At 42.4% G+C, this 14,125-nt stretch overlaps 1 protein-coding gene and 1 long non-coding RNA gene across 2 annotated transcripts in view; one reads left to right on the plus strand and one right to left on the minus strand.

Moving 5' to 3' along the window:
* Positions 1–5,394: 5,394 nt before the first annotated feature.
* The window catches only part of NMNAT2 (nicotinamide nucleotide adenylyltransferase 2), a 173,995-nt gene continuing 165,264 nt past the window's right edge, over positions 5,395–14,125 (minus strand). The window contains exon 11 of the mRNA XM_033195922.1: positions 5,395–7,438. Coding sequence (XP_033051813.1) covers positions 7,336–7,438 — 103 coding nt within the window. The 3' untranslated portion in view covers positions 5,395–7,335. The remainder of the gene's footprint in view (positions 7,439–14,125) is intronic.
* Positions 7,309–13,571, plus strand: LOC117074465. The gene is made up of 3 exons (XR_004433591.1): positions 7,309–7,398; positions 12,796–12,822; positions 13,410–13,571. It is a non-coding gene; the product is annotated as an uncharacterized LOC117074465 (long non-coding RNA).

The following is a 14,125-nucleotide window of genomic DNA, read 5'->3' on the forward strand; positions in this document are numbered from 1 at the left end:
CTAAGAAGAGAGAAGGGCATGTGGCTTCCCCAGCACCTAGACTCATGTCAGTCCTTAACCTGACCCTGCCAAGATAAGGAAGCTTTCCTTCTGATTTTTCATCAGTATTAGCAGTTCATAGTGAAAGCTTTCTTGAACTTCTCCTCTGAGAGTTTCTGGTTAATTATGCTGTTGGTAAGCTATTACACACGTCATCATCTACTTTAACTCTTAGGGACCTCTCTTTGGAGAGAGGGGTGGACATGAAACTGCCCATAGACTATAACTTCTTAGCAGATGTATTTCTGGTCTTCTCCGAGGATGTGGTTTCTTTTCAGTACTCTCCAGTACTTCTCTCAGCCTCTTGGGAGGCTGGAGAAAAGGACGAGAAAATGCTTAGTGATATTCAGTGTTTTGAACAAGTCTCAAGGACCAGAAATATGTTTATTGTGTCTTCTTTTAATGTTTTGCATGGCAATGGAAAGGTTATGGATTCTTGCTGTAGTTCAATTTTCCACCTGGAGAACAAAGGTTAGAATTTTTCTCTCCGTTTTTTTTTTTTTTTTTTTTTTTTGGGACGGAGTCTTGCTCTGTCGCCCAGGCTGGAGTGTAGTGGCGCGATCTCGGCTCACTGCAAGCTCTGCCTCCCGGGTTCACGCCATTCTTCCGCCTCAGCCTCCGAGTAGCTGGGACTACAGGCGTCCGCCACCACGCCCGGCTAATTTTTTGAATTTTTAGTAGAGACGGGGTTTCACCGTGTTAGCCAGGATGGTCTCCATCTCCTGACCTCGTGATCCGCCCGTCTTGGCCTCCCAAAGTGCTGGGATTACCGGCTTGAGCCACCGCACCCCGCCGAATTTTTCTCTCCTTTCTTCATACTATTGGCTACATGGAACTTTCTAGGAAATCCGAAGATCTAAAGCTTACATATAGGTCATAAGGGAAGAAATGTGTATGTGCACATATGTTAATTCATATTTAGTATATATATTTTATAAGTTAGCAAATTAAACCAGTGTTTATATTTCACTTTAAATGAGCTCTTGGCTAAACGCGGTGTCTCAGGCCCGTAATCCCAGCACTCTGGGAGACTGAGGCAGGTGGATCACCTGAGGTCAGGAGTTTGAGACCAACCTGGCCAACATGGCAAAATTCTGTCTCCACTAAAAATACAAAAATTAGCTTGGTGTGGTGGCAGGCACCTGTAATCCCAGTTACTCTAGAGACTGAGGCAGGAGACTCACTTGAACCCAGGAGGCTGATGTTGCAGTGAACTGAGATTGCGCCATTGCACTCCAGCATGGGCGACAAGAGTGAAACTCTGTTTCAAAACAAAACAAAGCAAAACAAAAACAAAACCCAAAGCAAACAAATGAGCTTTCATCATTATGTACTCTCAGGACAAGGAAAAAAAGGCAGTGTTTAGCTTTGTGAACAAAATAGCAAATGTAAACACAAGTGATCAATTTACAAACATATCAAGCATCATTATGATGTGCCATGAAACCCACACAGATGCATACAAAGCTGCCACATCTCAATTTTAAGCCAAAAATGAAAGATAAAAGAAAAAAATACTAAGAACTCCAAGAACCAAATGATTCGTTTAAAAAATTAATCTGATAAACAAATGGCTAACCCTTCAATGAGCTAGCCTAACAGGGAATTACTGTTTTACCTTCTGAATCATATCTGATAATTAGCTAATGGCAATCACCATTCACACCTAACCCAATACAGGGTGTGTGACATGATTGAAGGTGAAATAAGAACTGATAATCACAGCAGGATTGAACAGTTAACAAATTATTCACTTTTGCTTGTTTACATTGCCAAAACAAATTGCGAGTTTAACAAGTTCTGCTTTGGTTAAGATCTTTCAGGCTAAAAAGTTGCTCAAATTTTTCATTTTCATAAATATAATTTTATTTCATAAAGTACTAATTTCACTGAGGAGCCAAAGTTAACCAACACTGGACTATGCAGATTATCAAGATCTAAGATTTAATATTTTAAAACTAAGAAAACGGAGACACAATTTACAAATTTGCTAATTATTCTTCCCTTTATCATCCTTGGATGTGGCTGTACATACTTTTATATTACACATATGGCATCAGCTGAACCAGGCAGGAAACTGCTTGTTCTAAGTACATTTTTACAACTGTTGTCTCCTGTCAAGTAAGATTATGAAGAAAAAGTGATTAATGCTGCAACTCACAGAGAAGGTTCTTGAGCAAGACGCAAGACTCTTGTAGCATTGTCTTATTTATTAACATCATTGAAACATTTTGCATAAAACTCTTGCCCATGACTATTCTAGCAACAAAATTGTACTGAAAATATTTCACTGTGAAATGGTATTGCAACTTGAATATCATTTTTTATTAATGAATTGATTCCATAAAGCAAATCTTACTCTTAAAATGGCAGATTATGTGATCAAAAAGTGATTCAAAAAAAGCTTCCCCCTCCCCATGCCAACCCTCAAGACCATGTGGATCCAGCTGAATCCTCAGCCCTGGGACTAGACTAAGGTCGAGGGAAAGAGCCGTTACTCATTCCTAACCAGAACAGGCTAATAGGACACTCCAAACTCACACTACAAAGAGACCACATGAACAGTCGAGTGTGCTGGGCAGCTATAAGATGGTGCAGACTGGATGAATTTGGCAGAGCATATTCATCGCCATTACTACAATGCTATTCCTAAGGTGTCCTAATTGTACGAGCTACAAAATCGGTCCCTGTTTCCATTCTTCCCATCTCACCTGTTGGCCCTCCTGCAGTAGGTAGCCTTGGGAGAGATCCTGAGCTTTTCATATTCTTCTGTTTTATTTTTGCATTACTGTTTGGATGAGTAAAATGTAGTAACATGCTTCTCTCTCTTAGTCCTCTAAAAGAGTGTGTGTGTGTGTATGTGTGTGTGTGTGTGTGTGTGTATCAGTTTGGGGAGAGTAGAATTGGGTTGTTAAGTAAAAGTTGTTTCTCCCTGTAATTCTCTGCCTTTTGCTGTAGTTCAATTATTGAGTCTCACTTTCTATTTAATTTGAACAGCAAGTTCTTTAATTCTTTCTGAGAAGCTGGAGCTTGAAACTAGAGAACATTGTTGAAAGGCTGGCCAAGCTGAGACAGGAAGAACGGTGTCTCTAGAAGCTCTAGCTTTGGGTTTCAGGCACTTCAGTAAGAGACTTTTCCCCCTTGTTCCTATGTACATTCAAGGAAAATGAAAGCAAGAAGGCTCTAGAGGCTACCTGGGGTTGGGGGTGTGTGACTGAGGTACCCACTAGCAGCACAGCCCTCCCGGAGGACCATTCCTTAAGGACAGAGTTATTGACAAAAATTCCTTCTGCCTGTTCTTACATCAGCCACTTTCAGAAAAATGGGAGGGATATTTTTTGCTGGTGGGCAGGAAACAAAACTTCAGACCCCTCTGGACATGATTGTTCCAGTCCATGCCTTTCTCACAACCTCTGAGCCATGCCAGTCTTGGATTGGCCTTGCAGGAAGGAGCAGAACCCCAGAGGCAAAGTGAAGGCCCAGAGGTTATCCTGTTGGCACCTGGGTCACCACTTCAGACTCTGAATCATCTTTCTGGTATTGACTGTGGCTGGGTCACGGTCACAATGTCTTGTCCTGGATTCAGTTGTGCTGTGACCTTTCCCTAGCAAATGAAAGGGCATGTGTGTGTGTGTGTGTGTGTGGTGTGTGTGTGTGTATCAGTTTGGGGAGAGTAGAATTGGGTTGTTAAGTAAAAGTTGTTTCTCCCTGTAATTCTCTGCCTTTTGCTGTAGTTCAATTATTGAGTCTCACTTTCTATTTAATTTGAACAGCAAGTTCTTTAATTCTTTCTGAGAAGCTGGAGCTTGAAACTAGAGAACATTGTTGAAAGGCTGGCCAAGCTGAGACAGGAAGAACGGTGTCTCTAGAAGCTCTAGCTTTGGGTTTCAGGCACTTCAGTAAGAGACTTTTCCCCCTTGTTCCTATGTACATTCAAGGAAAATGAAAGCAAGAAGGCTCTAGAGGCTACCTGGGGTTGGGGGTGTGTGACTGAGGTACCCACTAGCAGCACAGCCCTCCCGGAGGACCATTCCTTAAGGACAGAGTTATTGACAAAAATTCCTTCTGCCTGTTCTTACATCAGCCACTTTCAGAAAAATGGGAGGGATATTTTTTGCTGGTGGGCAGGAAACAAAACTTCAGACCCCTCTGGACATGATTGTTCCAGTCCATGCCTTTCTCACAACCTCTGAGCCATGCCAGTCTTGGATTGGCCTTGCAGGAAGGAGCAGAACCCCAGAGGCAAAGTGAAGGCCCAGAGGTTATCCTGTTGGCACCTGGGTCACCACTTCAGACTCTGAATCATCTTTCTGGTATTGACTGTGGCTGGGTCACGGTCACAATGTCTTGTCCTGGATTCAGTTGTGCTGTGACCTTTCCCTAGCAAATGAAAGGGCATGTGTGTGTGTGTGTGTGTGCGCGTGTGTGTGTTGGGGGGGCGGGGTGGCGATGGGAATGGACGATTCTATCTGAAAGAAGATTCACTTTCTTTTTATATTAAATAGGAAACCTGTTTTTAGTACAGCACCTGTAATCCACAAAGATAAGATCTGCCCCACTTCATTCCTAGAAATCTACTTCTATGGCACCTGTTCTTTGTCTTCATTCATCTCTCCCTCCCCACTCCCACATGCCTTCTGGCTGTATGCAGAGAGTACAGAGCCAGCTTCATTCCTTCTCGTGGGCTGTAGACCAAACGGGGCTTGACTACAGCAGAGTAACAGAGAGGACCAAAGTAAAAGAAATCGAGTCTTCCTCAGGTCTGCTCATGTGGGTCCCATAAAGTCTATCCATAACTCCAAGTCCTTAAACAAGCCATGTTTCCCCAGGAAATTCAGGCACCTGTTTTCCTTTGTTTCATTTCCTGGCTTATGATTGTTCTGCCTGGACAAAGGCTGTTCCAGATTTCGCTCTCCAGCAGTAGCATCATCCTGAGCACTCTCTGGGTCTCCCTTCACCTTCCCCAAAGCAATTCTTTCTTGGATTCATGGAGTCCGTTTCTGGGATTTCTTCCAAGCTGTTGAGATCTCTTTCTAAAGGAAACATAACAGTGGCCTTCCTTACTATCACACCCTCCCCTGGGACTGGTGTTACCATCCTCTGTGTGGGGAGCACCGGGGACAGACATAATTTAAAAGAACGATGCCAGGGTAAGGCTTGGAAAGTGTAGAAATCACATGGGTACCTGGTCAGCAACATGAGGAAATGGAGGGTGTGGTGTGACGGCCTAGGGGTCAGGGAAATAATATCTTCTTGTCAGGCTTTACACCTGCTGGCTGACCTGGACCAGCCATTTAATCCCATGGGCCTCTGCTGCCTCACCTTTTAAAGGAAAGTGTTGGATTAACTGAACTCTAAAATGTTTTTCACTTTATTACTTCATGATCCCTAGTCAAACCCTGATACTCAAAAATAGGATTTTCCTTCCTTCCTCTGAAGATTATTTTTAAAAATCCAAGAGGAATAACAGACTCTCTGGATGCTGCTCTACCATGTTCTTCTGTTCCTTTTCCCACAACGGAAGGATGTTGCAGATGTGAAATGTGTGGTAAAGAACATTGTCTTTGCTTTCAGGTCTCACATGGCCTCTCCTGGCCATAGTTGGTACTAGATTTTGATAGAAGTATCCTAATACTCAGGGACTATTTCTCAAAGACTAGAATCCTAAGGGCCAGAGACTGGATGAGAGACAAAAAGCACAAGAGAGCAGTTTCCTTATGGCTCTCCAAGCAGGACATGCATGAGACCCTAGGAACCAGAAGGAAAGCTGGCAAAACTGTCTGCACGAGCAGAGAGGAAAGTAGAAAATTAGAGGAAAAAGGAGTGAAACAACTTAGTGGCTCCTGACCCCTCCCAGAGCTCCCTTCTGGGAACCCACTACCCTGTTAGGGAGATTTTCTCAGACAGTTCCTGCAGCTTCCGGGCTCTGCAGGGGCTAGAACCAACCACAGAAATAAGGCCAAGGCACTGCTTCTCAAGAAGGAACTGACCTCAGGCACTGTCTGAGTTACCTCAGCTAGAGAGAGTGAAAATAATCAGTTATCATCAGGGCAACAAATTGCTTTCTCCTAGTTCCTCCTGGACTTACAATATGAAAGAGACATTTCCCGGCCCAACAGACAATACATAATTCCAATTAGCAAAGACCTCCAGCACTGAGTGGACTCCTAGTGTTGTTTTGTATTGTTTTGCTTTTTTAAAGACACGACTGCATGATCTGGATCTAGTCCTGCCTATGTGATTCTTCTCAGATGCAGGAATGTGTCTAAGCATGGCCTCCAAAGGTCCCTTGGAAATCCCTGGCTGGTAGGGAACCTGCACTGTGCCATCAGCTACAGCCCACATAAGTAAATGAACAGATGCCACCAGGAAATGAGGATGGACTGGCTCTGTGTCATCATACGCTCAGAGCAACAGGGAAATGATCATTTGAAACTAAGAAAATAGATTCAAATTATTCTGAGAAAACCGACTATCCCCAGACTTGCGTCCCAGGTTTCAGAAACTGAAAATCTCACTCCTGATCAAAGGTTGCTGCTGCTGCTGCTGCTACTGCTACATGTGTGTGTGTGTGCATACGCAAGTGCGCACGCATGTGTGTGTGTGTGTGTGTGTGTGCATGTGTGTGGTGCTGGAGAAGTGGAGGTTGCTTGGCCTTCTCTACTGGGTGTGGCCCTGATGCACTCACTGAGTGCTGAGGCTGGCTACAGTGTCCTATCAGAGGGGAAGTAATACCACGGGAGCACATCAAGACTACAAACATAAAGAACCATGGACACTGATTTCATCCAAGTTCTACAGGGAGTGAACAAAGAAAAGTAAATAAACAAAAGAAAGAAAAGAAAAACAGCCCTTTGTAGTAAAGGGCATGCTGGGAAGGCGAGAGCCAGAGCTGCCTCCCCAGAACATGCTGGGAGGAGGGGCACCAGAGCCACCTCTCTAGAGCATGCTGGGAGGAGGGGCACCAGAGCCGCCTCCCCAGAGCATGCTGGGAGACGGACACCAGTACATCTCCAAGGACTGCACTTCCCCCGACTCCCACCCCATTCCCTCACCCACCCCCAACCCGGAGACTAGAGGAAAGTCTGTCCAAAGATGACTGTGGAATAGGGAATGCCATAGTTCTCTGCAGGTCCCCCACACTATGAGGGGTTAAGTCAGCAAGTAGGGAAAACAGTCAAGACGAGGAGATGGAAAAACAGAGAGGCAGGAGAGAAACAGGGGGCTGACAAAGATGGAGGGGCCATTGTGTTGCTGGAGAACGAGGGGAGAGTGGAGCCGAGCGCTGTGTAGCTGCTAGCCGGAGGCATTGATGTACAGCTGGCTTTTAAGGATGTAGTCGATGACCGGCTGGGACAGGTAATCCACAACATGGCCGTCCCCATGCTGCAGAGCCAGCCTGCACAAGAAGAGATGACAATCAGACGGACGTCCACACCCAAAGCAAGCCAGGAGGACTGACATACCCCATGTCTCCCCAACACCCCATTTCTAGCCTTTTCTCAGGTTGAGTAAATGGTTCTGTATTAGGAAAAACCCTCTTGCCTCCACAACTCCTTCCCCACCTTGGTGACATCATTCATTGTGGTTCTGCCACTTCCTAGGCAAGAGGCCTTGGGAAAGTTATTTAAGCCCTTCTGTTCTTCAGCTTTTTTCCTCTAAAATGAGGGTAATATCTGGGCCCCTCTCATTTAGCTATTCAAAGGATTAAATGAGTCATTATGTAAAGCACTTAGAAGAGCACCAGACACACAGCGGGCATCTAATGTATTCGCTATTCTCTTTTCTCAAATAAATTGTATTGTGTATATTTAAGTCATACAATCTGATGTTGTAAGATGCACATATATTATCATCATATAATATAGTATAATATACTATCTATGTTATATTACATATTTATATTTTATAATTTATATATTATACAATATTATTTATATAATAGTGTTAATATTATATTATATTATTTACATAACAGTGTTAATATTATATTATTTATATAATATAGTTTAATGGTTACTGTAGTGGAACAATATTAATATATCCATCATCTCACTCAGATACATATTTGTTCTTCTTGTGGCGAGAATAGCTATAATCTACTAATTTAGCAAAAGTCCTAAATATAATACACTATTATTAGCTGTCATCCTCATGTCACACATTAGATCTTTAAACTTGTTTGTCCTACATATTTGCTACCTTGTATCCTTTGATCTATATCTCCCCACTTTCTGCCCTCCACACTTGACCCTGGTAATCATGTTTTATTCTCTATCTGTATGTTTAAGATTCCACATACATTCCTACATATTTGCTACTTTGTATCCTTTGACCTATATCTCTCCACTTTCCGCCCTCCACACTTGACCCTGGTAATCATTGTTTTATTCTCTACCTGTGTATTTAAGATTCCACATATAAGTGAAATCATGCAATATTTTTCTTTCTGTGTCTGGCTGATATCACTTGGCAGAGTGTCTTCCAGGTCTAGCCAAGTTGTGGCAAGTGGTAGGATCTCCTTTTTTAAGTCGAATAATATTCCACTTCTGTGTGTGTGTGTGTGTGTGTGTGTGTGTGTGAACACGTTTTCTTTATCTATTCATCCATTGATGGACATCTAGGTTGTTTCCACATCTTGGCTACTGTGAATAATGCCACAATAAACTTGGAAATGGAAGTATCTTTACAAGGTGGTAATTTCATTTCCTTTGGGTGTATACCCAGAAGAGGAATTGCTGGGTCATATGGCAGTTCCATTTTTAATCTCTTTAGGAACCTCTATACTGTTTTCTATAATGGTTGTACCAATCTACATTCCCACCAACAGTTTACAAGGGTTTCCTTTCTCCACACCCTCATCAACATTTGTTATCTCTTGTCTTTTTGATAATAGCTATTCTAATAGGTGTGATGTAGAATCTCATAGTGCCTTTAATTTGTATTTCCCTGGTGATTAGTGATGTTGAGCATCTTTTTATGCACCTGTTAGCAATTTTTATGTCATCTCTGGAGAGATGTCTACTCAAATCCTCTGGTGGTTTGTTTGTTTGTTTGTTTGTTTTGAGAGAGACAGGATCTCGCTCTGTTGCCCAGGCTGGAGTGCAGTAGTGCAGTCATGTCTCACTGGAGCCTCAAACTCCTGGGCTCAAGCAATCCTCCTGCCTCAGCCTCTCAAGCAGCTAGGACTTCAGGCACATGCTACCATGCCTGGCTAATTTTTTTTTTTTTTTTTTTTGGTGGGAACGTGTAAGGATAGAGACAGGGTCTCACTATGTCTGGAACTCCTGGCCTCAAGCAATCTTTATACCTCAGCCACCTAGTATGCTGGGATAATAGGTATGAGCCATCACACCCTGCCCCTTTGCCCAGTTTTTAGTTGAGTAATATGTTTTCTTGCTATTTTGAGTTGTGTAAGTTCTTTATAAATCTTGGATATTAATCCCCATCTGATATATGATTTGAAAATATTTGATTGTTTCCTTGCTGTACAGAAGCTTTTTAGTTTGAAGTCTTATTTATTTATTTATTTACTTGCTTTTGTAGCCTGTGCTTTCAGTGTGGCATCCAAGACATAATTGCCAAGACCAATGTCAAGGAGATTTTCCCCTATGTTTGCTTCTGTTTTTTTTTTTTTTTTCTCAGGTCTTACGCTTAGGTCCTTTATCCATTTTGAGCTGATTTTTGTGGCTGGTGTAAGATAAGGTCCAATTTCATTACTGCATATAGAAATCCAGTTTTCTTGGCACCATCTATTGAAGAGACTATCCTCTCTTTATTGTGCCTTTTTGGTACCTTTGTCAAAAATCAGTTGACCATATATGTTTGAATTTATTTCTGGGCTCACTATTCTGTTCCACTGCTTTATGTGTCTGCTTTTATGCCAGTATGATACTCTTTTGATTACTATAACTTTGTAATATCATTTTAAATGAAGAAGTGTGATACCTCCAACTTTTTTGTTCTCATAATTGCTTTGGTTATTCAGGATCTTTTGCAGTTCTGAGCAAATTTTAGGGTTGATTTTTCTATTTCTGTGAAGTAGGAATGCCCCTATTGGGATTTTGATAGGGATTTCATTAAATCTTCATATTGCTTTAGGTAGCATGGACATTTTAGCAATATTAACTTTTCTGATCCATGAGCATGAAATGCTTTTCATTTATTTCATTTATTTGTGTCATCTTCAATTTCTTTTGCCCATGTTTTGTACTCTTCTATGTACAGATATTTCACTTCCTTGGTTAAATTTATTCCTAAGGGTTTCTTTCTCTTCTTTTTTTTTTTTTTTTTTCAGAAAGAGTCTCACTCTGTCACCCAGGCTGGAGTGCAATGGTGTGATCTTGGTTCACTGCAACCTCAGCCTCCTGGGTTCAGGTGGTTCTCCTGCCTCAGCCTCCTGAGTAGCTGGGATTACAGGCACACGCCACCATGCCCAGCTAATTTTTGCATTTTTACTAGAGTCGGGGTTTCACCATGTTGGCTAGGCTGGTCTCTAACTCCTGACCTCAAGTGATCCACATGTCTCGGTCACCCAAACTGCTGGGATTACAGGTGTGAGCCACCATGGCTGGCTAGCTGCCCTTGATAATACTTTCAGTACTATGCTGAATGGAAGTGGGGATAGTGGGCATTCTTGCTTTATACCAGGTCTTAGAGGAAAAGCTTTCATTTTCTCCCCATTGATTATAATGCTAGCTGTGGGTTTAAAAATAAATAAATAAATGGCCTTGCTGGGTGCGGTGGCTCATGCCTGTAATCCCAGCACTTTGGGAGTCTGAGGCAGGCAGATCACAAGGTCAGGAGTTCGAGACCATCTGGCCAACATAGTGAAATCCTGTCTCTACTAAAAACACACAAAAAATTAGCCGGGCGTGGTGGTATGCACCTGTAATTTCAGCTATTCAGGAGGCTGAGGCAGGAGAATTGTGTGAACCCGGGAGGCGGAGGTTGCATTGATCTGAGACTGTGCCACTACACTCCAGCCTGAGTGAAAGAACGAGACTCCATCTCAAAAAATAAAAATAAAAATAAAAATAAATAAAAATGGCCTTTATTATGTTGAAGAACTTTCCTTCTATATTTAAACTGTTAAGAATCTTTATCAAGAAAGGATGTTGAACTTTGTCCAATGCTTCATCTGCATCAACTGCTATGGTCATGTGGTTTTTATCTTTCAGTCTATTTATGTGATGTATCACATTGACTGATTTGCATATGTTAAACCAGCCTTGTGAGCCAGGGATAACTCCTACTTGATCATCATGTATAAGCTTCATGTTGTGTTGTTGAATTCAATTTGCTAATATTTTATTGAGGACTTTTGTTCTCAATGTTCATCAGAAATATTGGCCTACAGTTTTCTTTTCTTGCGGTGTCTTTTTTTTTTATATATATATATATATAGAGTCTCGCTCTGTTGCCCAGGCTGGAGTGCAGTGGCACGTGATCTCAGTTCACTGCAACCTCCGCCTTCTGGGTTCAAGCAATTCTCCTGCCTCAGCCTCCCAAGTATCTGGGATTACAGTCACATGCCTGGATAATTTTTGTGTTTTTAGTAGAGATAGGGTTTCACCATATTGGCCAGGCTCGTCTTGAACTCCTGACCTCAAGTGATCCACCAGCCTTGGCCTCCCAAAGTGCTAGGATTACAGACGTGAGCCACTGTGCCTGGCCTCTTGTGGTATCTTCCTTTGGCTTAGGTATCAAGGCGATGCTGGCCTTGATAGAATGTGCTAGGAGGTATTCCTTCCAGCTGTATTTCTTTGAAGAGTTTAAAATGTATAGGCCGGGTGCGGTCATTCATGCCTGTAATCCCAGCACTTTGGGAGGCCGAGGTGGGTGGATCACAAGGTCAGGAGTTCAAGACCAGCCTGGCCAACATAGTGAAACCCTGTCTCTACCCAAAATACAAAAATTAGCTGGGCATGGTGGCAGGCACCTGTAGTCCCAGCTACTTGGGAGGCTGAGGCAGGAGAATCACTTGAACCCAGTATGCAGAAGTTGCAGTGAGCCAAGATCATGCTGCTGCACTCCAACCTGGGTGATAGAGTAAGACTCTGTCTCAAAAAGAAAAGAAAAGAAAAAAAAAAAAACAGAAGTATTGGTATTAATTATTCTTTGAAAATTTGGTAGAATTCAGCTCTGAAGTCATCTGGTCCTGGCTTTTCTTTGTTGGGAGGTTTTTAATTACTACTTCAATCTATTTGTTATTGGTTTGTTCAGGCTATTCCTGATTCAATCTTGCCAGATTATCTTTTTAAAGGAATTTATCCACGTCCTCTAGGTTACCAAATTTGTTTGCATATAATTGTTCATAATAATTCTTTATGATCCATCTTATTTCTGAAACATTTGTTATAATGTCTACACCTTCATTTCTAGTTTTATACATTTGAGTCTTTTTCAGTCTAGATAAAGGTTTGTCAATTTTCTTTATTTTTTTCAAAAAACCAACTCTTCATTTTATTAATTTTTTCTATGGTTTTTCTGTTCTCTATTTAGTTTTGCTCTAATCTTTATTATTTCCTTCCTTTGGGTTCAGTTTGTTCTTCTTTTTCTAGTTCCTTGAGGCATAGTGCTAGGCAATTTATTTGGGGTCTTTCTTCTGTTTTAATGTGAGCATTTAGTGTTAAAAGCTTTCCTCCTAGAACTATCCTTATTTTATCCTTTTGGGTTCCTCTGCATGCTGGCCTCAAAAGTATGAATCCTCTTCCAGGGATTCTTGGGATTCACTACATCTTTTCTTTCCTACAGGAGCCCATGGAGGAGAGGCACCAACAGGTATAAAGGACCCCAGTGACACATTTTGGCTTCTGCACAGTTTTTTTCCAGCCTTGGTCTGGCTGCTTCCTGTTCTCGCCTAACACAATAGTCTAGGTGTCAGACCCAAACGAACTATTTGTAAAAATTCAAATATTCCTCCGCATACCTAGATTCTAAAAGGCGTCTGAGCCCTGCCTGTGAGATCTCACTGGAGACCAGCTTACCGCCTTTCAATGCATGTACAGCCCTTGAAACCACCTTTGCAAACTTATGACTGAGACAGTGAAAGAGATCTAACTTAACTGACTCCATCTTGCTTCTAACCCCCAAGTTGTCCTTGTTCCCGGTATAGGCTGAACTAACTTCGGGAGAAACTTAGTTCATAGTTTATAGTTTGGGAGAAATTTAGTTTATAGTTTAAAAAAAGATGATAACAGCCCTTTCCCAAAACAGACCTCCTTCTTGTCTGGGGACTACATTGCCTTTGTAGGACTAACATTAGCCACAAGATTAGAAATTATGGTTTAGGAGTCATGCAGCTAAAGGCTACAAGATCTGACCCTCCCTAAACTGCTCCTAAGATCAGTGCTTGCGATATTTTGTAGACCCTGCACTTGATGGACCAGCTGGCACCACCCAGATCAATAAACTGGCTCATTTGAACTTGAGCCCCGCTCCCACCCAGGGACTGACTCAGTGCAAGAAGACAGCTTCGACTCCCTGTGATTTCATCTCTGACCAATCAGTACTCCTGGCTCACTGGCTTCCCCGACCCACGAAGTTATCCTTAAAAACTCTGCTCCCCAAATGCTCAGGGAGACTGATTTGAGTAACAATAAAACTCTGGTCTGCCTCACAGCCGGCTCTACGTGAATTACTCTTTCTCTCCTGCAATTTCCCTGTCTTGATGAATCTGCTCTGTCTAGGCAGCGAGCAAGAAGAACCCCCTGGGCAGTTACACTCTGACCTTGCAAGTTAGGTCCCTAAGTGTCTCCTCACATAGTTAAGCTTTTTGAAAAAGTGTGTATACCTGTGACTCAGAAGCAGATTCTTAAGCCCACACCCCATAAATTCTGATTCAGTGGGACTGGGCAGGACACAGGAATTTGTACTGTTGTATAACTCTGCATGGCGACTCTAATGTGCAGCCATGTTTGGAACCACATTCTACTCCTCGCCCCTTACTGCCCATTGCTTCTGCCCTCACTTCACAGTGGATGCTACCCTTGTGAGTGCCTCTGTAATTGCCGTCCAGGGAAGAAGGCAATTACTTTTTAAAGTCCTGGTCTCATTTGATTTCTCTGAAAGATGGGACGCAGAT

Source organism: Trachypithecus francoisi, unplaced genomic scaffold, assembly GCF_009764315.1.
Source record: "Trachypithecus francoisi isolate TF-2019V2 unplaced genomic scaffold, Tfra_2.0 Lachesis_group5, whole genome shotgun sequence".
In the NCBI taxonomy this organism is placed as follows: domain Eukaryota; kingdom Metazoa; phylum Chordata; class Mammalia; order Primates; family Cercopithecidae; genus Trachypithecus; species Trachypithecus francoisi.